The 26,962-nt window shown below is 35.7% G+C and overlaps 1 protein-coding gene across 3 annotated transcripts in view; it reads right to left on the reverse strand.

The window, feature by feature from the left end:
• EPHA6 (EPH receptor A6) overlaps positions 1 to 26,962 on the reverse strand; it is an 818,416-nt gene that overhangs the window by 783,305 nt on the left and 8,149 nt on the right. For all 3 annotated transcript variants that reach the window (XM_060172097.1, XM_060172096.1, XM_060172098.1), the window contains exon 2: positions 73 to 137. In XM_060172097.1, the coding sequence (XP_060028080.1) occupies positions 73 to 137 (65 nt within the window). The remainder of the gene's footprint in view (positions 1 to 72; positions 138 to 26,962) is intronic.

Here is a 26,962-nt window from a genome sequence, read left to right on the forward strand (position 1 = left end):
CTGTCCTTTTTCATAACAGCAAACCATAAATACCTAGCTAGGCTGTCAATGATTAAGTTGTTAAAAACTTACCCCATTTAATGGATATGTTTTCCATCCTAGTTCCCCCAGCACAGATGTTGTATCAAGCAACACAACTGCAATTAAAAAAAAATAATAACCTTGCATAAATTTCCCAGTTGATATAAGTCTATCAGTTATGTAAATCATCAATGTTGACTATTATTATTATTCACTGAATTTGCTTTAATAAATTATACTACTCTTTATAATAAATAATATTTATTATTGAGAAAGGAGACAGAAAACATAGTAACACTCTGGTATTTTGAGTAGAGAAGATCAAACTCAGAATCTCAGGCATCAAGTCTGATGCTTTGCTCATGCAGTTGTCTTTACCATCTCACCCCCAACAACTAACCTTATTTCAGTTCTCACTATGATTTTGCCTTTCCAAATCAATGACATATCAATAATATGTCACGTAGTTTTTTTTCTAGCATAATACATTGAGATTCAACTACAGTGTTGTATATATCAATGGAAAAATCATATTTTTATTGCTTAAGAAGAATCTATTTATTCCCTGGCTGAAAATATATGAGTCATTTCTAATTGGGAATATTGTAAAGTCAATATACACTAAGTACAGAAGTTTACAGGAATTTATGATTTCATTTGCCTGTGACAACAAAAATTTGAGTGGGATCATTAAGTTTGTATGTGGAAAATTCTTATTTAAAAAAAAATTGTTGGGAGTCGGGCGGTGGCGCAGTGGGTTAAGCGCACGTGGCGCAAAGCGCAGGGACCGGCATAAGAACCCGGTTCGAGCCCCCGGTTCCCCACCTGCAGGGGAGTCGCTTCACGGGCGGTGAAGCAGGTCTGCAGGTGTCTATCTTTCTCTCCCCTCTCTCTCTGTCTTCCCCTCCTCTCTCCATTTCTCTCTGTCCTATCCAACAACAAAGCAACGTCAACAATGGCAATAATAACCGCAACGAGGCTGCAACAACTAGGGCAACAAAAAAAGGGGGAAAAATGGCCTCCAGGAGCGGTGGATTCATGGTGCAGGCACCGAGCCCAGCAATAACCCTGGAGGAAAAAAAAAAAAAAAAAAAAATTGTTGACCTGCACTGCAAAATAGCTTACAAGCTCTATATTTCTATTAGTAGAATATATGGTTTTTCAACTGTACCTCATCCTCATCATGATTTTGTTCTGTCCAGCCCTTGCATTTTATGGCATTCAAACTGCCATTGTATTATGTATTATTCTGACTAAGCCAATAATTTTTCACTATCTTGAATTAACCTTTCAAAAATTTACTTATTTTTAATGAGAGAGCTACCAAAAGATTTAAATTAAAAAATCTGACAACTGCTTAACTCTGGCTAATAGTGGTACAGGCATGGAAGTCTTTTGTATAACCATTATGCTATCACTCTAGCTCTTATAATCAAACACTAGATTTATTCCACATTCTAGACTTTTTCTAATTGTAAGTTATCACTGAGCATGCTTCCCTACGCCCTGTATGTTCTTTAACTTTGTAGTTAATGGTTTGATTAGATTCAGATTACAATCATACTTTATTTTTTTCCTAAAGACAGAGAACAATAGGGCAGAGAAACAGAGAAAGGAATAATAGAGACCACAGCATCAAATGTCCTTCAGTGTGGTGGGGGCCTGGCTCAAAACTGGGTCACAAATAAAGTAAAGCAGCACACTGTCCAGGTGAGCTATTTCACTAGCCCTGTTTTTTGCTGTTGGGAGATTACTTCATTGGTGGCATTTCACAGTCCTTATAACAGATAACAGGGAAGATACAAATATGTGCTAAGGATATGGCAAAAGGACTTAGGAAACCAACTTTCATTAACGTTCACGGGCCAAAATTCGATAATAATAATTTTATTAGACACAAGTTTAATCCTTAAGGAACTGCAACACTTCAATTATGCTTAAATCCATGCATTTACGGTGATAAAATTAATTTTGCTAAATGCTTAAAACATTTTAAAAATCAGTAAATAATTTGAAACAAAAAAAACTATATATATATATATATATATATTCTATATAAACTACTTTTAAAGGAGGCTGGGTGGTGGTGCACCTTGTTGAGCGTACATGTTATACAGTGTGCAAGGACCCAGGTTCAAGCTCCCAAGCCCCCATCTGCAGGAGGAAAGCTTTGTGAGTGATGAAGCAGTGCTGCAAGTGCTCTGTCTCGCTCCCTTTCTACCACCTCCCCTTCTTTCTCAATGTCTCTGTCTCTATCCAATAAATAGATAATTTAAAAAAATTATTAAACTACTTGTGAAGAAGAAAAAGTGAAGGGGCATCTCACTTATTGCAATACTCTAGTTAATAAATAAAGAAGGAATGACAAAATTAGGTTATATCATTTTCTGCTATTAATTAATATATCTACTAATGGAGCCTAATGAATGCTAACACCACAAAAACAGATTAAGGAAGACTCAGAACTAGAGCTTTTAAAAGGCTTCTTTTAAATTTAATTTAGTCACCCATTAACATAAAATTTTAAAATTCTGGAAATAACAGAAAGTGTAAATTACACACACACACACACACAGCCATAAAATAATTATTTGATAGCCTCTAGCCATTAAGTTTTACAAAAATATCACACTTTCCAGAGAAACCTAAAAATATAATAAATATTCAAAACCAGGCTAGCTTTTTACCCAATGTTTTCATTTTTAGCACACAACTGAACAAATTTAGAAATATGTAATACCAGTAATTCTATGTACTATAGGAAGAACTATCTGCGTGTTTTCCTTTAAAGTTCATTTTACAAATGAGAAAAGAGAGGCTTCTCAAGTAAAACAAAATTTCTTGAGGTCATAAAATGATAGATTTGGATTAATCAAGCAGACTAATACTATAGTGGTCTTTAAAAGCACTGACAATTTAAAATTTCTGTTTCCTTTTCAATTTTTCAAGTATGAATATGCAGTTGTCTTCTTTATATTTTAATAAATTAAGAAAAATTATTATTTCTACTGCTGGTTCCTACAATACTGTTTGCCAGAAGTACCTACAAATCATACCAATTAAATCAGTACGCTTACTGTTGTAAGCACTTCAAAAATCCCTACTATGGTATTAGTCTGCCAAAATACTACTTTTTTCATATGTTATATATAGAAATTATGGAAAAATAAATGATACTTTTTCTTTTCTTAATTTCTTTATTTATAAAAAGGAAACATTGACAAAACCATAAGATAAGAAGGGTACAAGTATTTTTCAAATACTTTTTCTAAAACTGAAATGCTTCAATCTCAGTATTTACAACTTGCAAAATGTGAAGTATATTCACTTTGAAACAAGAACGAATACATGTATATACCTAAAATACCATAGATGCTTTGGAATTTTTTGTTTGTTTGTTTCTTAGTACCTTTGAAAAATAAATTCGCATAGACATTTTCTTCATTAACTTGCAATCACGTATTTTAAAAACCTGTAAGAACAGTAAAATTTCAAAATACATATTTCAGACAAATGAGCAACTTTATGCCAAAATAACACAGTATTTTCAATATTATACTACCATTACATGTGATCAATGCTTAAGTTTATCATTTGTGTTACATATAAACCCCCACAAATTCAAGTTTTTCAGGAATACTAATTCCACAGAACCTAGTAATGTCAGAGCTCCTCCTGCTGGTTTTATATAAAAGTCATCTAGTTCTATCAGACTGCTATAAAGATAAGGAAAAACTGTTATGGACATTAACTTCTGTAAAAAAGTCACTTAGTTAAAAAAAGAAGAAGAAACATAATTTATAAACCACATGATATTTTCATTCATGCTAATAGAAATACTAAAATTGAAGAAATAAACTGTAGGCTTATGTTTCCTAAAGAATGAAGTGAATATTATGAAAGATATATCTTGTAAAGTTTTTTGTAATTCAAAATATATTTACTCCTATTGAAGAAATTTTCCTTAATAATATATTCAGTAACATATATGTACATTGTTCCAGTTGAAAGTGTCATACTATTCTGATTTCAGAAAAAGAAAGCTACAATTAAAAATTCAAGATGAGCTAGATTTATCACTGACATTTTGCTTTTATGAAGAGTCATTTATATTTTATATCTATAAAGTTTGGGTGAATGGAAAGGGGTACAAGAGTTTGAAAGTAAATTAGTGTCTCTATAAATTCAATCTGATGTATAATAAAGTTAATAAAAAGAGAATTTAATAGCAATATCTTAAATATGGCAATATTAACACCAAATATTAATTTTAAGGTGATCAGGAGAAAGAAGTGGTTCATAAAATAATAAGTGAGAAATTAAGATAAATCAAAAATAAAACAAGTTAGTAATAAAAAAAGTTTTGAAAACATGTTTAGTTTTGCTTCATAAAAAAATTCATTTGTATAACAAATATTTTTGCCTATAAAGTATTTCTAATAACTTATTTTGGATAATCTAAGAAAATGTCATTGAGTTATGAAAATAAATAAAATGATAGCGATAAATCTCAAAGTAGTAGATTATCAGAGAAATCAGTACCTAGGATTAAAATTCTGTTTATTTCTTGCTGTTGAATAATTTATCATGTCATTATTTACATCCATTTTAATAAAATCAACACATTAATTTTAAAATACTGAATATAATATCATGGACTATGATATAATGTCTACCATTCTCCACAGAACAGGGTCACATAAAAACCTAAAAGGTTACTCAGATATAAGTTATGTCTCTGATAGAGGCCCTGAAATGGTATCTCCATCTACTGTGTAGCCATAAAAGATGGGAACAAATAATGGAGTACCCCCTTAAGGGCCAGACCCATCTTATAGCAGGTTTTCTAAAAGATCAGGAATTCTAGTTTACAAAGGAACTGAGTCAAGCAGGAAGCAGGATACAGGGGGATACAGTCTTAGGATACAGGAAGTGGTAAATGGCTCTTAACTCTGCATGTAGGCTGTGAGTTTCTCACTAAGTTACTGATTCTCTGCACCTATATCTTGAGTCAGTTTACCCAGGGCTTTCTGTGACATGGGTACTTTTACCACTAATCTCCAACCATGTTTGAGATTACCAATAGCTTTACTGAGTACAGAGTACGCCAGGTGCTGGATAAAGGAGGTATTAAATATACATCAGTCTGAAATCTTCAAGTATCTAGTTGGAATGTGCTGAGACAATACATTTTATTTCAATGTATCATTTATTTATTTTCAGAAACAGCAAATTCGAGAGAGATACACGAGATAGAGAAGGGAGAAAAGAGTTAATTGCAGCACTACTACTTCATTGCTCATGAAACCACAACCCTCCTCCCCAAGTAGGGGCTGGGGCGCTTTAACTCGGGTACTTATAAATGGCTGTATGTGCAACTTACGGGGTGTACCACTACCTTTTCCAGTTGTTTTACTTTAGAAAGATGGCATTTCACTTACATTCTACTTTGGGAAATTAAAAAGGGTATATATCTGCCAAACCACTAAGGAAGTAGCTAATCTTTTAGGATACTTTTGTAGAACTTAAAAGCTAATAGCGTAATAGCTAAGTACAAAAACCTAACAATATTTGTTTAAATATTTATTTCCTTTTGTTGCCCTTTTTGTTTTATTATTGTAGTTATTAATGTCATTGTTGTTGGATAGGGCAGAGAAATGCAGAGAGGAGGGGAAGACAGAGGGGGAAAGATAAACACTTATAGACCTGCTTCACTGCTTGAGAAGAGACTCCCCTGCAGGTGGGGAGCTGAGGGCTGGAACCCAGATCCTTAAGCCAGTCGTTGTGCTTTGCGCCATGTTCACTTAAGGTGCTGCGCTACCGCCCGACTCCCCATAACAATATTTTTAAAAGTTCACACAACTGAAAATAAGGTTTACAGAATTTATCTAACAGACCACAACAATAACAACAACAAAAAGTGTGGGTAGGGGGGCATTTCTTCTTAAAACAACCTGATTTAATTTTTTTTTATTTTGGAGCTGCAGCAACAGCTCACTGTGTCTTGCTATGGTCAAGGTCCACGTTCAAGTCCTGGCAATGTATGATAACTAGGGAAAACATATGATAGCTGGGGAACTGATGCTGAGGAGTCTGTATGTTTTGCTTTCTCTTTTTCTTTATCTGAATGAAAAGGTCAGGTTGGCATAGTGTAATCATAAGTGTATGAAGTCATGGCTCCTTAAAAATAAAATAAAAACTTTATTTTAGCAACAAGATTCAGAAATATAAGGAGAGAAGCAAAATTATTTAGGAAAGATGTAAGCTTTAGATAGGTTCACTGTCTATTGATTATAATAAACCTGACAGCTTTCCATAGTTGAAAAATAAATATCATGAGTAGATCTAATGAGAGAAAAAATATACATAGGTGCAGTAATTTCATCCTGTTTAGATTTTGCTTTAAACTGGCATATAGGTAACACCACATTCATCTAGTGTTAACATAATTACATATTCTTGATTGAGAAAATCTCAAAGCTTTTACTTTGTCATTGAAATTAATCAAGTATCTAATTTATTGTGGCTGATTGGATTTTTTTAATAATTTTTATTTATAAAATGGAAACACTGACAAGACCATGGGATAAGAGGGGTACAATTTGACACAATTCCCACCACCGGAACTCCAGATCTCATCTACTTCCCTTATTTTTAACTATATATGGTGGGTATCACTCTCACTAAGACTCAATATTAAAGTTCTAAAATAGCTGAAATAGACCGCTTTTAATAAGTATAGGACTACTATTTTTAATTCTTCTGTGTAATATTACTTTTAAAGCAACAATTTCTAAATAGGATAATTTTGTAAAAATACAAAAACATCATTTTGTCTAGAAGCCAAGATTAATATTTGTTCATTAGATATAAAATGTTGTTGTAGAGCGAGTTTCTTAATTCTGTTATTGCCTGCTATTACAAGTGGTTGTTATTGTTATTACAACTGGTATGTGTGTGGTTATTTTTTCTCAGCCCCCTCTGAGAGACTGACAATGTTATTTAAAATAGAAGTATGAATGAAGTAATGTTAAATCATTTCCCAAAATTAAAGAATAAAGTCAACCCTCGAACTTTTTAAAAATTTCTTTATTGGGGGATTAATGTTTTACAGTTGACAGTAAAGACAATAGTTTGTACATGCATAATATTTCCTTGTTTTCTGCATAAAAATACATCCCCCACTAGGTCCTCTGCCATCATGAACCCTGGAACTTTTTAATTGATACCATTCAGTTTTCTTTTTTTTTAAATAGTTGTTTCTTTACTTTTATTTATTATTGGATAGAGATAGAGAAATTGATAAGGGAGGGAGAGATAGAGAGGGAAAAAGACACAGACATACCTGCAGCTCTACTTAACCATTAGTGAAGCTTTCTCCTGCAGGTGGAGACCAGGGGCTTGAACCTGGACCCTTGCACACTATAATGTGTGGGCTTAACCAGGTGTACCACCACCTGACCTCCCCTTTCAGCTTTCTATCGTACCAGATTTTATTACTCTTAAAACTAAGCCATTATCTTGTTTGCAAGGCTTTATTTGCTTTTTCTCATAATGATTTATAAAGCTAACAATCAATCATATGACAGCAGAGTTTGCCACAAAGACTCCAGAAGAATCCAGATGTGCAATCTGGTACATAAGGATATCACTAAATGACGTCTCCCAAGCAAGTTCCTTAAGATTTATCAATGAGTCAGTTCATAATTTATACTTCTCCCATCACATTTTTCAGTACTCTCTGTGGGAAAGAAAGGAAGGAAGGAAGGAAGGAAGGAAGGAAGGAAGGAAGGAAGGAAGGAAGGAAGGAAGGAGGGGGGTTGAGCATTGGCGTACCTGGTTAAGTGTACACATTACCAAACGCAAAGACCTGGGTTCAAGCCCTGCTCCCCTCTTGCAGGGGGAAAGCTTCACAAGTGGTGAAGCAATGGTGCACCTTTCCTTCTCTTTCTCCCTTTCTTTTTACCTCATGTTCTCCCTCTCCATCTCAGGCTCTCATCCACTATCAAATACCAAAAAAGGAAAAAAGAAAAAAAAAGGTAAAACTGTCCTCATGTAGCATAGGGCTCAGTGATAATCCTGGTGGAGAAGGAAGGAAGGAAGGAAGGAAGGAAGGAAGGAAGGAAGGAAGGAAGGAAGGAAAGAAGGAAGGGTATTTGTCATGCTTATAATTAATAATAATACATAATTTTCTCATTTTGACATATTTAGCACTTTGATGTATAACTCAACTACTAAGCTGCTCTATTTAGCACCTTTATTATTTTCATGTGTTTAAATTAGACAGTTTAAATAGTTAGAAAAAAACGACTTGGTTTTTGTCTTAGATTTTCTAGTCTTATATTTGGTAAATTCTCATGTTCCGTGGTAACAACATTCATTAACCAATCCCCATTTGACCCAAACCACTGAACCTGCTCTCTATGGCTTATACTGAATCAGAGCTGCTTCTTGCCTCTGTAATGCTTTCCTTTCTGACAGTTCTTACTCACTTTACACTACTTTTGGACATTCTACATTTTGGAAAAATATTATGAAACTCAAGGTGTGAAATGCATGTAAATCACTGGTTTTGTAGCTCTGATAAAAGAGATTATGACTACTTTTGAAAACCTTATCTGCAACATAAAGGGCACCTCAATGTAAAACCTATTTATATAATGAAAGAACAGTCTAGGTAAACTACTGGAACCATTAAAAAAAAGAAGCAATAATGGCTTTGTACTGAGAAAGGAAAAAAAAAAAGCCACACTCCTACTGCTAGGAATATATGTCAACTCACATGCCATAGTTTATTCAAACATGTAAATAGCAAAACAGATTAAAATGCTCTTATTCAGAAAATGTAGACAAAGGCTACAACTATTTAGTAGACTGTGTAGAACTAAAGTGCTATTCCAAAAGGGCAGAAATTCAATATCAGAGCAACATCACCATCAAAACTGTCAGTAATTGAACTACTTATCGCAGTGTCTATAAAAGTGAATGAATAAACTGTAGACACACATTCTAATAGTCATCAGATGGGGAAATAATAGTTTTCTGCCTATGGATAATATAAAAATTATTTCAAATACAAGACATGTCTGTTAATTTTTTTCCAGAAAGATAGGATGTTTTACTAAAAATGTGACAGATATGTAGAAAACTGAAGCAAGCATACTCCTAAACAAACATTTTTGGAAGATTCCGTTTAAGTCATCATAAATCATCAGGTAAAAATATTAATTACAATGTCATAGGTTTGGAAACAGTACATATTAAATAACTTTAAAGTCCTAGACCTGATCCCTTTTCTACTAAAACTATGGCCAATCAAGATACAATTATCAGTTATTACTGTTTAAAAACAAAATTAGTTCTGCAGCAGCATATGACCTTCTCAAAAGCAGGATCTCAGAGTATGTGTGCCTGTATATGCATGCGTGTATGTGTACACTATTGAAAACAATGAAGGAATGAATGTAACACGGGAAAACATGTCTTAGAAAAACTTATTCTAAACCACTTATTGAAATCGCAGTGCTAGATTCATGGGAAAGCAAGTACTCAATGGAATTTAAATGTTGATTTTGCTTGCATTGCAGTGGAAAATCCCAAAGCTATTTTAATACGATCTTTCTACAGTGTGCTTAAAAGAACAAGTGCACTTTAAGAAAAATGAAATCAGAGTAGACATTTGCTTTGGGCACAGAATGAATTGTGAGAGACAGACAATTCCTCTACCTTTTACAGAACTCTTTTCTGCTCTACCTTGGCCAAAATTTTCAGCACAGCACTCAGCTGCTTTCTCTCAGTCTGAAGTCTCTGCATCTAATGCTCATCTCTTACCACTTACAGTGTCAAATTAGCCCCTCTTACCTGCTGTCCCACTGAAAGCATTCATCTTTCCCAGAAAATATCGTAACTAAATTGCACACAGAAGTGCTAATGAATAACCATTTCTTTTTGGTTTTCTTACATTCTTTCTTAGTTCATGTTAAATCTGAAGTTGTCAAGTGACAATAACTTGGAAATCTTCCATATCATATCACATATGCAATTCCTTGTAGAAATATATTTGACTCTTAGCACAGTGTGTTTGCATAAACCTGGCTAAGTTATAATTCTTATCCTACTCATTACTGAGAGTTGAGAGTTGCTCTTCACTAAACAAGGTAATTCTCATGGCTAGGTGGTGGCTCACCCAGAAGAGTTCACAAATTACTGCATGCTAGGACACTGGTTCAAGTCCCCATTTCCACCTGCAGGAGGCGGCTTCATTAGCAATAGAGTAGTGCTGCAATTCTCTCTGTCTGCCTCTGTGTGTGTGTGTGTGTGTGATTCTGTTTCTCTCTCTCTCTCTCCTCTCTCCCTCTCCCTCCCTTTCTCTTTCTCTCTCTCCCTCTCCCTTTGCCTCCCTCTCTCCCTCTCCCTCTTCCTTTCCCTCCCTCTCTCCCTCTCCTTCTCCCTCCCTCTCTCTCTCTCTCCCTCTCTCAATTTCCCTGTGTCCTATCCAATAAAAAATGGAAAACATTGCCTCTAGGAGCAGTGGATTCTTAGTGATGGCACTGAGTGCCAATGATAACACTGGAGGGAAAAAAAGAAAGAAAAGAGAGAAGGAAGGAAGGAAGGAAGGAAGGAAGGAAGGAAGGAAGGAAGGAAGGAAGGAAGGAAGGAAAGGAAGGGAGGGAGGAAGGAAGGAAGGAAGGAAGGAAGGAAGGAAGAAAGAAAGAAAGAAAGAAAGAAAGAAAGAAAGAAAGAAAGAAAGAAAGAAAGAAAGAAAGAAAGGGCGGGCGGGCAGGTTTGGCTCAGTCATCAGGATTCAAATTCCAACCTCTGCTATCCTGACTGATAAGTTCCTTTTTTATCCTCTCAAGAAGGAATGAACATACTTTAGGAAACTGATTCTTGCTAATCAGGCATGTAGGAAACTAATTTATAAATGAGAAGGGCAAGTTATTACTGATGACTTATCTCACCATGGAATCTTCTTCCCTGCAGGTAAATACATTCAAAATATCTAATTATAGATTTCTTAGAAAATACCACATAATGGAAAAGAGTAACTTCATTTTACTACTTCTGTTTAATGAATGAGCAATTTTACCTCCTCGTTTAAAGTTTTAATTTTGAAGCATTAAAAACATTGAGATGTTCCAACTAAAGAAATTATTATTATTTTTAAATATCTATTTACTGAATAGAAACAGAGAATAATCAAGAGGGGAAGGGGAAATAGAGAGACAGAGATACCTGCAGCTGCTTCACCACTAGTGAAGCTTCCTTTTTACAGGGATTGGGGAACAGGAGGGCCTGAACCTAGGTCATTGTACATTGTAACATGTGTACTCAACCCAAGTTCAACCACACAAGCTCCAAGAAATTATTTTTCAGTTACACATATTGCCAGCTACAACCACAGAATTTCAAATACAACTTGTCTGACAAAATGTCTGTAAATATTATTTACACACCAAATCCCTTCCATGATTATTATAGCCTATCTATTATTGACTAAATCTTGAAAGGACTCATTTTTCACTTCTTGAAGAGAAAACTGGTTCAATATACATTTTAGATTAAATTACAAAGCTTTGTTTACTTTTCCACAAGAAAGATTTTTATATTTAAATAAAATAATTCTTAATTACTATGATTTTATTTTACACAGCTTCAAAAAAGAACAGAGAACGTTTGTTAACCATGCCTGATTATTTAGGGAAAATTTTAAACTCTTAGGTGTGAAAAATAGGCAAAACCTCTATTTGCTGAGGTCAGGAGGCTAAATAAGGGTGTCCACACACTCACATTCAGAAAATAAAGGGTCCCAATATGTATTTCTTTTTTTTTTAAGTTTTAAAACTTCTATTCTTCTATTTGCTTGTTTTTAGCAGTATAAAACAACATAGTATTAGCACCAAGATGACAATTTTATTAGGAAGATTTGGAAAAATTAGTTATCATTTACTAAGCTCTGTATTCAGCAATTCAGAAAAATTGTCTCATGTAAATTTCATAGTGACTCTAACTGAAATGAGGAAGAAAATGAGAGTCAGATCAGATAAGTATTTTGTCCATGACATCAGTCTAATGGTCATCCAAGTTTAAATTCATTTCCTTTTTTTTTTTTTTTTTTTTGTTTTTGCTTCCTGAAAGAAATTTTTCTATTTAAAATAGAAATACTATTCAGTCATAAAGAATTATTTAATCCTGGCATTTCCAGAAACATGGCTAGGCCTAGACAGTACTATGTTTAATAATGTACAAGTACATGCTCTTCAGAAATCTTTTTTGCTTGTTTGTTTCCTCTGTTTTCAAACTTATCAGAAAAAAAGACCAGTTTGTTGATTTTTACCTATTACTTCACTGCTGTCCTTCTTTAAACCAATATCTCCAGCAGAAATCTCTCTTCAGCCAAAAGTCAAAGGCTGATCAAATTTAACATGTGTGTATCAGCAGTTATTATTTTCCTAGGAATGGGAACCACCGCCTGATTTCTGCATTCAATTACTGTAACTAGCTTCTGTCTACATACTCAAATTAGTGCCCAGCCATAGGTGTACACTTCAAACTTCATTTTACAATTTACAAACTGGATTGTTTAGGACAGATTGATGAACAATAAAGTTGTCCATTCTCTAATCTCAAGAAACTATAAATATTCTGTTACATGGAAAAGGGAATTAAGAGAGCAAATTAACTGCTATTACTATAGAATTTACCAGAGATAATCTGGAGGATACAATGTAGCAGCAAAGATCTTGAATAAGGCAGAAGAGAATCAGAGCAAGATTTTATTACAGAAAAAAGGCACTGGGAGATGGAAAATTCTGATTTAAAAACTGATGAACACAACCGATAGATAAGGAACATAGACAGTCTCCAGATACACAAAAAAGCAAGAAAATTGATTTCCCCCTACACTCTCTAGAAGAAAAACAGTCCAAACTGATAACCTTTATTTTAGCTGAGGGAAACACAGGTCAGATTTCTAACCTAGAAAAGTGGAAAAGTAAATGTGCTATTTAACTGATAAATTTGTAGTTATCTGTTACAACAGCAGAGCAAAGTGCTACACTGAACTTTCTAAACCATTTTCATATTTCTCATCATTTATCCCCCATCTAATCGTCTCTCAATTGCACCAGGGCCTTTCGGTTATGTTGCTTCCACTGAATTTACACTAAGAAAACCAAAGGGCTGTACCCCACATTCTACCAGGAACCAAAGCATTTTTCACAAGGAAACATGTTTTAATACTATCATTGAAAAAGTAAGCTCATATTTGGGAGCTACTCTCTTCCCTGATCCCATGACAGGTTGGAAAAAGGTTACCTCCACGTTAGATGTCAAGCTCAGAAAAAAATTAGTAAGGTTATGAATCCCTTGTAATATACCTAAAATAGACCTAGTAGCTTTTTCCAAAACGGAGACCCCAAATCTTAATCTGCTATATTCTTCCTTTAGGTTCATGATTAGTCAACAATTTGTTCCACCTTATATCTTTTATTTTAAATATTTATTTTATTTATTTATTCCCTTTTGTTGCCCTTATTGTTTTATTGTTGTAGTTATTATTGTTGTTGTCATTGTTGGATAGGACAGAGAGAAATGGAGAGAGGAGGGGAAGACAGAGAGGAGGAGAGAAAGACAGACACCTGCAGACCTGCTTCACCGCCTGTGAAGTGACTCCCCTGCAGGTGGGGAGCTGGGGTTCGAACCAGGATCCTTATGCCGGTCCTTGTGCTTTGCGCCACCTGAGCTTAACCCGCTGCGCTACAGCCCGACTCCCTCCACCTTATATCTTAACTTTTTTTCAGCCACCAGGTTCCAGACCTTCTCATGATGCCAAACTGACTTTCATGGGGAGACGATCCCACCAATGTGTCCCCAGAGCCCTGCCCCACTAAGGAAAGAGAGAGACAGGCTGGGAGTATGGGTTGACCTATCAATGCCCGTTAAATAGGGAAGCAATTACTGAAGCCAGACCTTCCACCTTCTGTACACCATAATGACCCCAGGTCCATGCTCAATAACCTTCCCCTTTCTCTATAAAGCCCATGCATCTGGACCTCTAGGGTGGGGCTCACTTTCCTGCATTCTTCTCTCAATTCATACCAACTGATACTGCAGCTGCTGATCCTAACCTAATCAATGCAGCCAGTATCATGTCGGCATGTTTCACTTCGAACTGTATCCAGAGATATCATTTGTGGAATGTCATCCCTACCTTCAGCTTCATTACTCTGGTGGGACCTTTCCTAGATCACAGGACTCCTTAATTCCATTTCCAGTGGCGCATTTCCTAACAAATCCTCAAAACCTAGATATAGACCAGGACCCATGAGACAAGGCATATATGTACATGTATCCATAAGTTAAGCGAAAATGTATACCTTAAAGCAAAAGAGCACAATAGTGTGCAATGAGTCAATAAATGAAGCAAGCAAGTAGAAAGGCCTAAAAAGACACCATAAATTACCTAATGAAACAGTTTCTACTTAGACCTAGATACCTCCTCACCTACCTTCTATTACATGTCCATCAATCACTCCAAGCTAACCTTGTCAAAGCAAGGACTACAAAAGCTGAATAAGGGCAGGAGACGGGCATACTATTATGATGACTCTTTAGTCACTACCAGGGGCCACCCCATCACCTGGAGCCCTGGTCAGGGAGTGCTGAGGTTCCCACACAGGCATGATGGGCCTAGACCTCTAACAGATCCTCTCACCATTGTCACTGGTCATCTCCATCAGGAACAACATAATGGACCCCTTTGTGGGCCCCAATAGGACCTTGCCCTTAAAGTGGATTAGCAATGGTAGGGAATGGTCCATTCTCCAAAGGGAAGTTGGGTAACTTAATTTACCTACTACCCAAGGAAGATGGGTCCTGAAATTATTGCAGCCTGGAATGTTCCTAGTCGTGACCACAGAATGTGAGCTCAGGCCTACAGGAATGCAGAGGTTACATAGGCTCCTGTGCTGAATATATGCCCCAGATCAAAATGATAGGACTTTACAGTTAATATTTACATAATTTTACCATATTGGGGACCTACTCTCTTCCCTGATCCAGCTTTCTAGCCCTTGGGTCCACCTGCATATTAGATGTCAGGCTCAGGCAAAAACTAATATAGTCATGGGCCCTTTGGAATATACCTAAAATAGACCTACTTAACGTTTTCCAAAACAGAGACCCCAAATCCTCATCTGCAATATTCTTGCCTTTAGGTTCATGACTAGTCAACAATTTGTTCTGCTTTATAGCTTAACTTTTTTTCAGCCACCAAGTTCCAAATGCTACCATGATGCCAACCTGACTTTCCTGTGAAGACACCCCACCAATGTGTTCTGTAGCCCCACCTCCCCAGATCAGGGAAAGAGAGAGACAGGCTGGGAGTATGGATTGACCCGCCAGCACCCATGTTCAGTGAGGAAGCAATTACAGAAGCCAGATCTTCCACTTTCTGCACCTATCAGGTGATAATGACCCTGGGTCCAAACTCTCAGGGGGATAATGAATAGGAAAGCTATCAAGGGAGGGGATGGGATACGAAGTCCTGGTGTTGGGAATTGAGTGGAATTGTACCCCTCTTATCTTATGGTCTTGTTAATATTTCCCTTTTATAAATAAACATTTATTTAAAAAAGACAGGGAGTCAGAGGTTAAACAGGCTCCTGTGCTAATATGAATAGACATGGGTCCAAGATCAGATCGAAACTATAAAGTGTAAACTGCAAAGACTATTAGAACTTAACTAGGGAGAAAACTGTGACACAAAGAGATTAAGATATTCTCCCCAGGTCACAAAAAAGTATGTGTGGTGTTTAGGAAAAGCAGCTCCATTAAGCTCTCTCATATATTTTTTTTTCATGATTTCAACAAACTCTCAACTTTGACTTAAATAGTAGCTACCTAGATAGTTTTGCCCATAAGTTATCTTATACCAGAAGCATGATTGAGAAAACTAATTTTGTAATTTAAAGGAATGGTACAGAATTTATGACTACAGTGTTCATTAAAAAGGCGTAGATTAAACCAACTTGTTAAGTGCTGCCATAGCTTATATAGTTTGAGTTTTTTTCATTAGTCTCTAAATTATACTTCAGAAATTCTTCCTATAAAATTTAGTTCATACAGACCACAAGACAGATTTTGCACAGTATGAGATAACCATCATCATTAATTTACCTGTAATCTTGAGAAATCATTGGCAATGCACTTTATATGATTTTCATTACCATAGCTGTATTGTTCTATTTAGAAATGACAAGATTTATCACATCACTCTTGTTAGTAAAATCAATGAAAATCCATTTTATGTCTTGTATGGAGGTTTCAGTGTATTGTAGAGATTCTAGTATTCATTTTGTCAATATGAGCTTTGTGCTATATGGCTGTTAACAAATCATTCAATATTTTTAGTCTCATTTTATTCATCAAAAATTTTAGGAGTTTTGCAAGCAACCTCCAACTTTCTAGCTACCTCTAATTCCTATGTCTTAAAATAAACTGTCAAATAAATGTAAAGAGACCACTGCATTGCATTTTGAAGTCAAACATAAGTTATTTTCATCTTTTCATGACTTATGTATCAAAATATTCACTTTTTAAAACTTATGTTAAATATATTAAATTTTTATTATATCCTAACATCAAATAAACTAATGAAAATGTCTGACTCAGAAAAGTTTTCTAGTAATACTACAAATATTTTCCCATGAACTAACTTCAAATTATAGGACTGTAAAACACAACACAGAAGTAAAATACAAGAATATCCCATATTTAGTACTACAGAGCCAGAAGATTGCATTATAACATTCTAATAAGGTCAATAACTTATAATAAGGTCACCATTTTTGCTACTGACAATTAATTACACTGCCTTCAGCTTTTCTGTTTTTCTTCTCTTTTTTTCCACAGCTCTATTATTATGGTGTAATTTATTAATAAAATCTAATATATTTAAAATATATAGCTTGATAACATAAGTATATATTGCCAAATAATTTCTCCCATTTAACTAATATACAGTAGATGAAACTGGGGATCTCAGTCTGGAAGGAAGATAGGAAGTCTATTTTAGGTATGTTCTTAGGACCCATGAGCTTAATAATTAACATACAAGTGGACTAAAAATATTATCTAGGAAGATGTTGTCAGAATTGAGAATAGTGCTAGACCTCAACTACATCAATACAACCAGCGCTATTATGCCAAGGTATGCCACCACTGCTTCTTCACTTCTGATTGTATCCAAAGACACCAAGTCCAAGACATCAACGTTTCAACTCCAATAATCTGGTAAGACTATTCCTAACACATGGGACTACCTAGTTACATTTCCTTTTTTTTTTTTTTTTTTGCTCAGGATCCCTAGTTACATTTCAAATGGCACACTCTTGAACAAAGTTACAGACCCTATTCACTAGGGCCTAGGGGATTGATTACATGTACACACATATCCGTAAGTTAAGGGCAACTATATACCTCAAAGTAAAAGTATAGTCCTCTGTGATTAGATCTAGGACTAATAAACTCGGCAATATAGTAAAAAAGCCTAAAGAAGGCACCATAAATTTTCTAATCAGATATCTTATGCTAAAACACCGTCCTCTCCTAACATCCACTTCACTTCCCTCAATCACTCTATCTACTCAACTAACTACACAAAACAAAGTAAATAAGATCTATCTCTTAATCTCTTTTTGACAGTATCAGCATTACTGTTATCCCTATATAATCTTTGTCTTATCTTGCATAACATGATGTCTTCAAGCTCCATCCAAGATGAGGTGAAGAAGGCTGACTTCATTATTCTTAAGCTGATATTAAGAATTAATATCTTAATAGTATATTTCTTTGAGTATATATATACATACTACTTTCTTAGCCACACATCTGTTGTTGGACACCTAGGTTGCTTCCAAATATGGGCTATTACAAAGTGTGCTGATAGGAACATAGGTATATAGATCTCTGGGTAGGTGTGTTTGTTTCCTTAGGATATATCCCCATGAGATGAAGAGCTGGCTCAGAGGATAGGTATGTTTCTAGCCTTCTGAGAGTTCTACAGACTGCTCTCCACAGGGGTTACACCAATTTACACTCCCACCATCAATGCAGGTGAGTTTCTTTACCCCCTAAACCACTCCAACTATCCTTTCTGAGGTATAACATACTCACAGGAGTGAAGTGGTATCTCATTGTTGTCTTGCATTTCTCTGATAATCAGTGCCCCTGGTATTTTTTTTAATTTCTTTATTCGGGAATTACTGTTTTACATCCGACAGTAAATACAATAGTTTGTACATGCAGAACATTTCCCAGTTTCCATATATGCCCTTGATAATTTTTTCATATTTCTGTTGGCCCTTTGGATCCCTCCTTGGTGAATATTCTCTATATATCCTGCTCCACTATTGGATAGATTTGTCTGGTTTTTTGTTTGGTTGGTTTTTTTGTTTGTTTGTTTCTGAGTCTGGTGATCTCTTTGCATATTTTGGTTAGTAACCTTTTAACTGATGTATGGCATTAAAAGTCTTCTCCCATACTTTAAGGAGTCTCTTTATTTGGGTGGGAATTTCTTTTGTATATTATAAAGCTACTGTAATAAAAACTGGCTGGTATTAGAACAAAAATAGACACAATGACCAATAGAACTCAATTGTGAACCCAGAAATGAGAGCTCATACCTTACACATCTTTGCTGGGGAGGGGGGGAATGCAAATAAATAATGGAAGAAACAAATCCTCAACAAATGGTTTTGGGAAAATTGAGTTGAAACATGCAGAAGAATGAAACTGAATCACTAAATCTTACTACACAGAAAAGTAAACTTCAAATACATCAAGAATTTGGACATTAAGCCAGATACCATAAAATATTTAAAGAAAAACAATGACAAACATCTGTTTGACATAATTTTTATAGATGTCTTCAACAATTCAAATCCATTTGCAAGAAAAACAAAAATAAAAATAAACCAATGGTACTACATGAAACTGATAAACCTTATTTTTTAGTAATGTGTAGAATTGGGGTTATTCCTCAAACCTACTTGCTTTGTAGCTCTGAATAGAGCAAGAATTAAAATATAAGAATCTACAAATCAAACAAATGACCAAGAAAGTATTAATAATAATAATAACCCATCTACACTTAGTAAATTATTTATCCCACATAGTATAAGTAGAAAAAAAACCCTTTACTCATCTTAAGTCATTTTTAGAGCTAAAATAATGGATTTTGAGAATTTTACACCTATCTCTGATAATTTAAAGCAACTGACTTTTCAAGTTTTCATTATTATGTCTAATAAGCAAGAGTGTATAGTATTGATATAATTTCGGTGCTTCTTATTCATTTCTAATTCCTTTCTCATTTTGCCTTTCATTGCATTTATTTTTCATCAGCAACCTAGTATCTAGACAAATTAATTTATATATATATATTTATGATTTATGGTTAATATTTCAGATGATAACATCTTAAAACCCTTTTTTATTTTTGATTTAGTGAGAGGAGTTAGAAGAGGCAGGGAGAAAGGAAGAGAGAGTGAGAAGATGACACCACAGTACCATTCCACCTTGAATGAGGCTCCCCCACTGCTATTCACTGTGCTCCCATGGGGTATTAGGGCTTGAAACTAAGGTCCACATACAGGAAGGCTTTCCTCTACCTATGAGACATACTAAGTTATCTACTAGCCTCTTTCTCTTTTTAAAAATTTATTAGTGAATTAATATTGATTTACAAAATTATAAAATGATGAGTATAATGCCCCCACCATTCCCACCACCAGAGTTCTGTATCCCTGTTCCTTCCACTGTAAGATAACATTAGTTCTTCCAAGGCTGCAGATATGGGCTGACTATTTTTTCTTAGCTATCTGTCTATATTTATATATATTTGCCCATGTTTTCTATGGTCCTGCCTTCTGTTCCTTTCCAAGTCACACCTACACCTATTACTACTTCCAAATACTCTTCCTTTTTTTCCTCTTCTTTTTCTAGGTCCTGATGGAACTGGGTTTTAGAGCCCTTTAGTCATATTCCCCTATCATTTATCACCATCTGGGAATATGAACCAAAACTCATTTGTGAACCAAAACTCCACTCAGGAGGTGGGAGTTCTGCCTTCTATAGTTGCTTCTCCTCTAGAAGCAACGTGCATTGGCAGGTCAATCCATACCCCCAGTCTACTTCTTCTATCTTTCCCTAGTGGGTCTATAGCCTATTTTAAACCCAATTAACAAAACCATCATCACCGTGTGTGTGTGTGTGTGTGTGTGTGTGTGTGTGTGTGTGTGTGTGTGTGTGTGTGTGTGTGTGTTCTTCAGTTTATACTTTTTATACAGTTGGGCTATAACTTTAGAAAAACATTATTAACTTTTATGATTAGCATCTCTTAAATTCCTTCTTTCTATATCAAAAGAAATTCATTCTTGTTAAGATAACATAGTATAGTGCTTAAGAATGCAACCTATGGAGGCAAAAGCTTTCTAAATTCAAGTCTTTACTCTTCTGTATCAATTGCCTTTGGCTGTCATAATAAAATGCCACAAACTGGGTGGCTTAGAACAACATAAATAGGGGCCAGGCGGTGGTGCACCTGGTTAACACACACACACACTACAGTCGGGTTCAAGCCCCTGGCCCCCACCTGCAGGAGAAAAGCTTCACAAGTGGTCAATCAAGGCTGCAGGTTTCTGTCTCTATCCATCTCTAACTCCCCTTCTCTCAACTTCTGTCTCTATCCAATAATAAATAAATATTTTTTTAAAAAAAGAACAACAGAAATGCACTGCTTTACAGTTCTAGAGGTTAGATGTATGATCCCATGATGTCAACAGGGCTGATTCTGTTTGAGAGCTGTGAGGAGAAGAATCTATCTACTTCATGCCTGGTGGTGTGCTGGCAGGCAATCTGGAGTGACCCTTGGCTAACAGATGCGTAACTCCTACCTCTACCTTCATATTCACATAGCATTCTTTCTGTCTCTATGTTCAAGTTTTCCTTTTTTATTAAGATAATAGTCATACAGGTGCCCATCCAACTCCACTGTCATCTCAAATAGTTATACCTGCAAAATCTCTATTTCCAAAAGGTCCTAATTTCAAGTTTTAGAAGTCAGGACTATAAATTAGAGAAGAGTGCATGATAGAACACAGACTTTCTCTAGGCTTCAGTCCTGTGAAAAGTTACTTTTTCCTACTTGTGTCCTGATTTTCCTCATGTATAATAAGAAAATAATATTTATAGATGAGAGTTACATATGTGAACACACAGAAGTAATTAAAATAATGTCCAGTAAACTTTCACTCTTCAAAATGTCAGTCTTTGCCATTCAATTTGGGCATATTTCTGTTGGAAATATCATATAGAAAAGTAATCCTCTCAGGGGTCAGGAGATGGCGCACCTGGTTGAGCGCACATGTTACAATGTGCAAGGACCTGGGTTTGAGCCTCCAGCCCCCACCTGCAGGGAGAAAGCTTCACAAGTGGTGAAGCAGGGATGCAGGTGTCTCTCTGTCTCTCTCCCTCTCTCTCACCCCTTCCCTCTCGATTTCTGGCTGTCTCTATCCAAATAAATAAATAAATAAAAAGATAATTTTAAAAAGTCTTAAAAACAAAAGAAATCATCTTAAGTAAAATACTGGAAATCTTAAGATTCAGGTCTTTTAGATGTCAGATACTGATTTTTTTATTTATAAGGTTTAGAAGTATATTTATTTTGCTATATAGTTTAGGTATCAGCTTATTTTTATATGTACAATAACTAAGAGAAAGTTTGGTAAATATTGGACACAATGTGTTGATTTAAAATTTTCTCATGTCAAACGCTGATGATCCGAATACTGCACAATAATTTGAATGCACTGAAAGTTTGGGCATACCGTATGTCATATGCCAACACTCAGGCACCATGATGGAGTGGTTGGAAATGCAAGCTACTTACCATGTTTCTGGGGCTACTATACTGCAGAGTAAGTGTTAGCATAACAAGGGAAGTTTCAAATTGCATTTGATGGAAAGCAAGTGTGCTATTCTTTAGGGAGACTGGCTTCATGATTCCATTATTATATGCCTCCTAAATTGCTACTATTCTACTGGGGGTAGTGGCAAAATGATGTCTAACTCCCCTGAGATAAGGTGGGAAACTCTATGGACTCTAATTAGACAAAGTCATATTCAGTTCTGAGTTAACTGAGTTTTTTGGAGCAAAGACTAAAGTTCCAAAAAAAAAAAAAAACATTATCTGGATAATTATAGTACACGATCATTGATTACATACATGTTAAGTTCTGTCCAGTATTATATATTCTATTTGCTCTAGTGATAACATTTTTAAAAATTGTGTTATGGTTATGTATTTGAAAGAGACAAATAGAAACTAAAGGGAAAGTGTGAGGGAGCAGAGAGAGAAAGAAATACATCTACAGCCCTGCTTCACCACTTGTAAAGACTCACTGGGCAGGGGGTCCAGGGGGTTGTCCCTTGGTCCTTGTACATTGTAACGTGTGCTCAACCAGGTGCGCCACCACCGGGTCCCCTAGTCCCTCACTGTATACAGGAATCAGATGGTCCATGAAGAAGTTCTATTTTTTTTCTATGATGCTATGGCTCAGGTCATAATGGAGAACAGACTTCCTCTCACAGTATTAATATTTTTAGCTGAGTAATACAATTAGAGTAAAATAAAGACTGAAAATTGATTTCAACAAGATTTATGATTAATTCCTGATGCCTAGCTCCAAGTGCTGTTCTGGCTTATATTCTTTAAGTTTGATTTTCTATGATTCTCCTTTTAAACATTTTTCTAATAATTTTTAACTAGCTTTATCATCCACTGCTTGCAAACTGAAATTGTAAAATGGATACAGATGAGGATCTCTAAGTCAATTTCTCAAACATTCCATACTTAGATTAAGAGAGTATTCATTAAAAATGAACAGTCCTGGGCCAGGCAGTGATACATTTGGTTATGGACATACATTAGAGTGTACAAGACCCTGAGCTCAAACCCCTGGTCTCCACCCTCAGGGGGAAAGCTTCACAAGTGGTGAAGCAGGACTACAGGGTATTTTAAAGAGTTCCAGGTCAAATGGTTTGCTTATTTTTTTAAAACAGATACAGAAAGGCAGAGAAAGAGAGAGACAGAGAGAGAGAGAGCAAGAGAGAGAGGTGTACCACAGTACCATACCCTCCTTCAATGCAGAAGCTTCCTTCAATACAGTGGGGGGCTGAGCTCAAACTAGAGCATAACATATGGCAAAGCACACACCTATCCAGGCGAAGTATTTTGACAACAATTATTCAATGGCAAAGTTTATAGACACTGAGACTAGATAGCTTATGCTAGATCCAAGCCAAAAGGGCAGTGGTCTGGGAGGTGGTGCAGTGGATAAGGCATTAGACTCTCAAGCATGAGGTCCTGAGTTCAATCCCTGGCACCACACCAGTGATGTCTGGTTCTTTCTCTCCTCCTATCTTGAAGAAGAAGGAGAAGGAGAAGGAGAAGGAGAAGGAGAAGGAGAAGGAGAAGGAGAAGGAGAAGGAGAAGGAGAAGGAGAAGGAGAAAGAGAAGAAGAAGAAGAAGAAACTAAAAAACAAACCAAGAGGAGATTAAAAAGTAGTGTCCTAAGTGGAGTATTAGACACTGAAAACTCGAAATGTATGACACCCCGTTAGATACTTAAGTCGTCATTACTGATTATCAATCATAACTACATGGACACAAGTGTCTCACAGATTATCATATCAGGGCAATTTAAGCAAGCAAAAGCACATACCACAGTGTCATCGCCACAAAAATACATATAACATAAAGAAAAATTAAAGTAAACTTAAAATTTTACTTAAATGGACCAGGTGGTGGTATATCTGGTTGAGTACACATGTTGCAATGTACAAGGACCCAGGTTCAAGCCCCTGGTCCCCACCTGCAGAGGGAAAGCTTTTCGAGTGGTAAAGCAGTGCTGCAGGTGTGTCTCTCTGTCTCTCTCCCTATCTCTCCCTTCCCTTTCAATTTCTGGCTATCTCTATCCAATAAATAAAGACTTAAAAAACTTTTTTTAAAAAAAAAATTACTTAAATAACTATGAACTTCTAATTAAGAAATTTTATAATCCAGAGGAAAAGTTACTCTTTATAAAGTTTTTTCCAAATTATTCTTTTTAAACAGATTATCAGTATTTGTAAGTGATATAATGTCTGTTCAAAAACTTTTAACTTTAAGAAAAATATATTCTAAGAGTTCCTAGAAATTCCCCTTCCCACTTAGAAAGTACACTGATATGAGAGGTTTATAAGCTATTTTCCCTTTGTACTTAATAATTTGCCCTATTAATTTTGTCAAGTAACTTAATGTCCATATAAATTCCATTAGTAAAATAAGTGTTGTAATTTATGCTTTTTACATACCTTAGAGAGATGGAATAAAAAAGACGAAGTGGTAGAATTAAAGTAACATACAGCTGAAAAGCATTTGGTCTTTTTCTTTATTTTACCTATCATGTCAAATTCCTTTTCTAATGGAGACACAATAGAGTTTTACATGTACATTAACTGGAGGCTGCTGAGCAGAAAACATGCCCAAGGTTTTCAGAAAACTAGCCCCTTTAAATCTCAAAGTGTCACTCATCCATTTAAAAAGTAAAAATTGAATTGATTTTCCTAAAAACTGTAGATCAAGCAATTTATATTTGAAATACTAAATGTAATATGAACTGAGATACATTATAAAAGACTGAAAAGTACATATATATTCAATATTATGTTAAATGAAATACTTGGGACTATATGAACCGCTACATACCATCCACAAAAGCAAGTTTATAAAGTAAAATGTATAGTGTTTCAGAGTTCAAGACAAAGTATACATGAAACACTAGGCTGAGTAGAGATAACTAGTAAGAGATTATAAGAGCTATGTAAACAACTAAATAAGTATTTTTATTCTTTTCGGATTTTTTTTTCAGAGTAAGGTTCTATTACATGAGCAGTTTCACTGGTCCTTGGTCACATTTTCATTCAACCAGCAAAAAGAAACCACTTCTCTTTTCCCCTGAATACTTGTGAAAGAGCACCAGACCACAGGGATGCAGAGGTTACACAAACTCCTGTGCTAAATACGCACTGACATGGGCCCTAGTTCAGGTGGACAGGGTGTACAGTTAAGAGGGGAGATACCCTCTTTCCTGATCCAGCTTTCTAGTCCTATTCCCAACTCTGACACTATATTCCCAGGCAATACTTTTACCCCACCTGCATGTTAGCTGTCAGACTCGGGCAAAAATTTGTGAAGTCATGGGGCTCTCAGAATATACCTGCAGACCTGCTTCACCGCTTGTAAAGCGACTCCCCTGCACGTGGGGAGCCGGGACTCAAACAGGGATCCTTAAGCTGGTCCTTGCACTTTGCGCCACGTGTGCTTAACCCACTGCACTACCGCCTGACTCCTGGAGCATCAATTTCTAATCCAGATATTTCTAGTTTGGTTTATGCCAGAAAAGGGACAGCATTATCTGTAGCTGACAGCACAGATGACTTAGCTAATTGCATTAAATTCCTTTCTATAATACGTAAGCTTATTTTCACCCCTTTACAAATCTATCAAATGAGAAAGCAATAACCCTATCTTCCACCACTTTATTTATTTACATATTTATTTATTTATTTATTTATTTTGCCTCCAGGGTTATTGCTGGGGCTTGGTGCCTGCACCACGAATCCACTGCTCCTGGAGGCTAGTTTTCCCATTTTGTTGCCCTTGTTGTTGTGCTTGTTGTAGTTGTTATTGTTGCCATAGCTGTTTGTGTTGTTGAATAGGACGTAGAGAAATGGAGAGAGGAGGGGAAGACAGGGGGTGGAGAGAAAGATAGACACCTGCAGACCTGCTTCATCGCTTATGAAACGACCTCCTACAGGTGGGGAGCCAGGGGCTAGACCGGGATCCTGATGCCGGCCCCTTCTTCCACTATTTTTAAAATAAGCTTTAAGCAAAAATTATTTTTGATGGGCATCATACTTACTGGGAAAAAATAAAGACATCTGTGTGCCAAAACTACCCCTCTTCCCCTTTTTATAACATCCAGTATTATAGTTGGGTTGGAATAGTTTTCTACTTCCAAAACATAGCCAATGAATATACTAAGAGGCTAAAACATTCTTTCTAAGATTACAGAGGGATCTATTACCTGGTTCTGTTAACTCCAGCCAATCATTATGGGTCACTATTTTTAAAAATAATTTTCTGAATCAAGGGATGTTGCCATTCAAATGTCATCGCTAGAGATTAATTTTTCAGTGATAGCATGGAGGCAAGATAGATCTTACTTGCTAAAAACCAGACAGGAGGTAAATTCAGTTCTTGGCTTGCTACTAGGCATCCAGGGTCGTCTTGGATTTGTGATTATCTCTGGAAAAAGTATTAGGAAGTTCATCATAAACTACAGAGGTGTTGGGAATAACATAGTGTTTATTATCCAAGAAAAGAAAAATGGAGATGTAGGCAGACAGCTGTACTCCACTTTGGCTAAGATATTTTCTATTTTTGGCTGGACACTGTGGCCAAATTTCTGAAAATAGGGTTCATTTCCATAAGCAAAGTACAGGTGGGCAAGTTATTTTATACAGTTATGAGAACCAAAAGTGAAGCTAATGCAGTAAAGCATATGAAATAGGATTCTATATTTTGAAAGTCACCATTTTATCTTCATATTTACTAAATCAACTTCTAGACCTGTATTTCTGATCAGGAAAACACACATAGGTGACTTTGTTTTCATCTTTGTCATTTAGAAATTTTTTACAGAATGTTATGGTGTTTATTAGGCCCATGTTAACCTCCTCTGGAGGAAACAGGATCTCATATTTGGGTCAAATTAAACTGTGTCAAATCATTAATAAAGAAATTGCAGCATAATTTAGATAAAATTTTGTGAAA

The sequence above is a fragment of the Erinaceus europaeus genome, chromosome 14 (assembly GCF_950295315.1).
Source record: "Erinaceus europaeus chromosome 14, mEriEur2.1, whole genome shotgun sequence".
Taxonomy (NCBI): Eukaryota; Metazoa; Chordata; class Mammalia; order Eulipotyphla; family Erinaceidae; genus Erinaceus; species Erinaceus europaeus.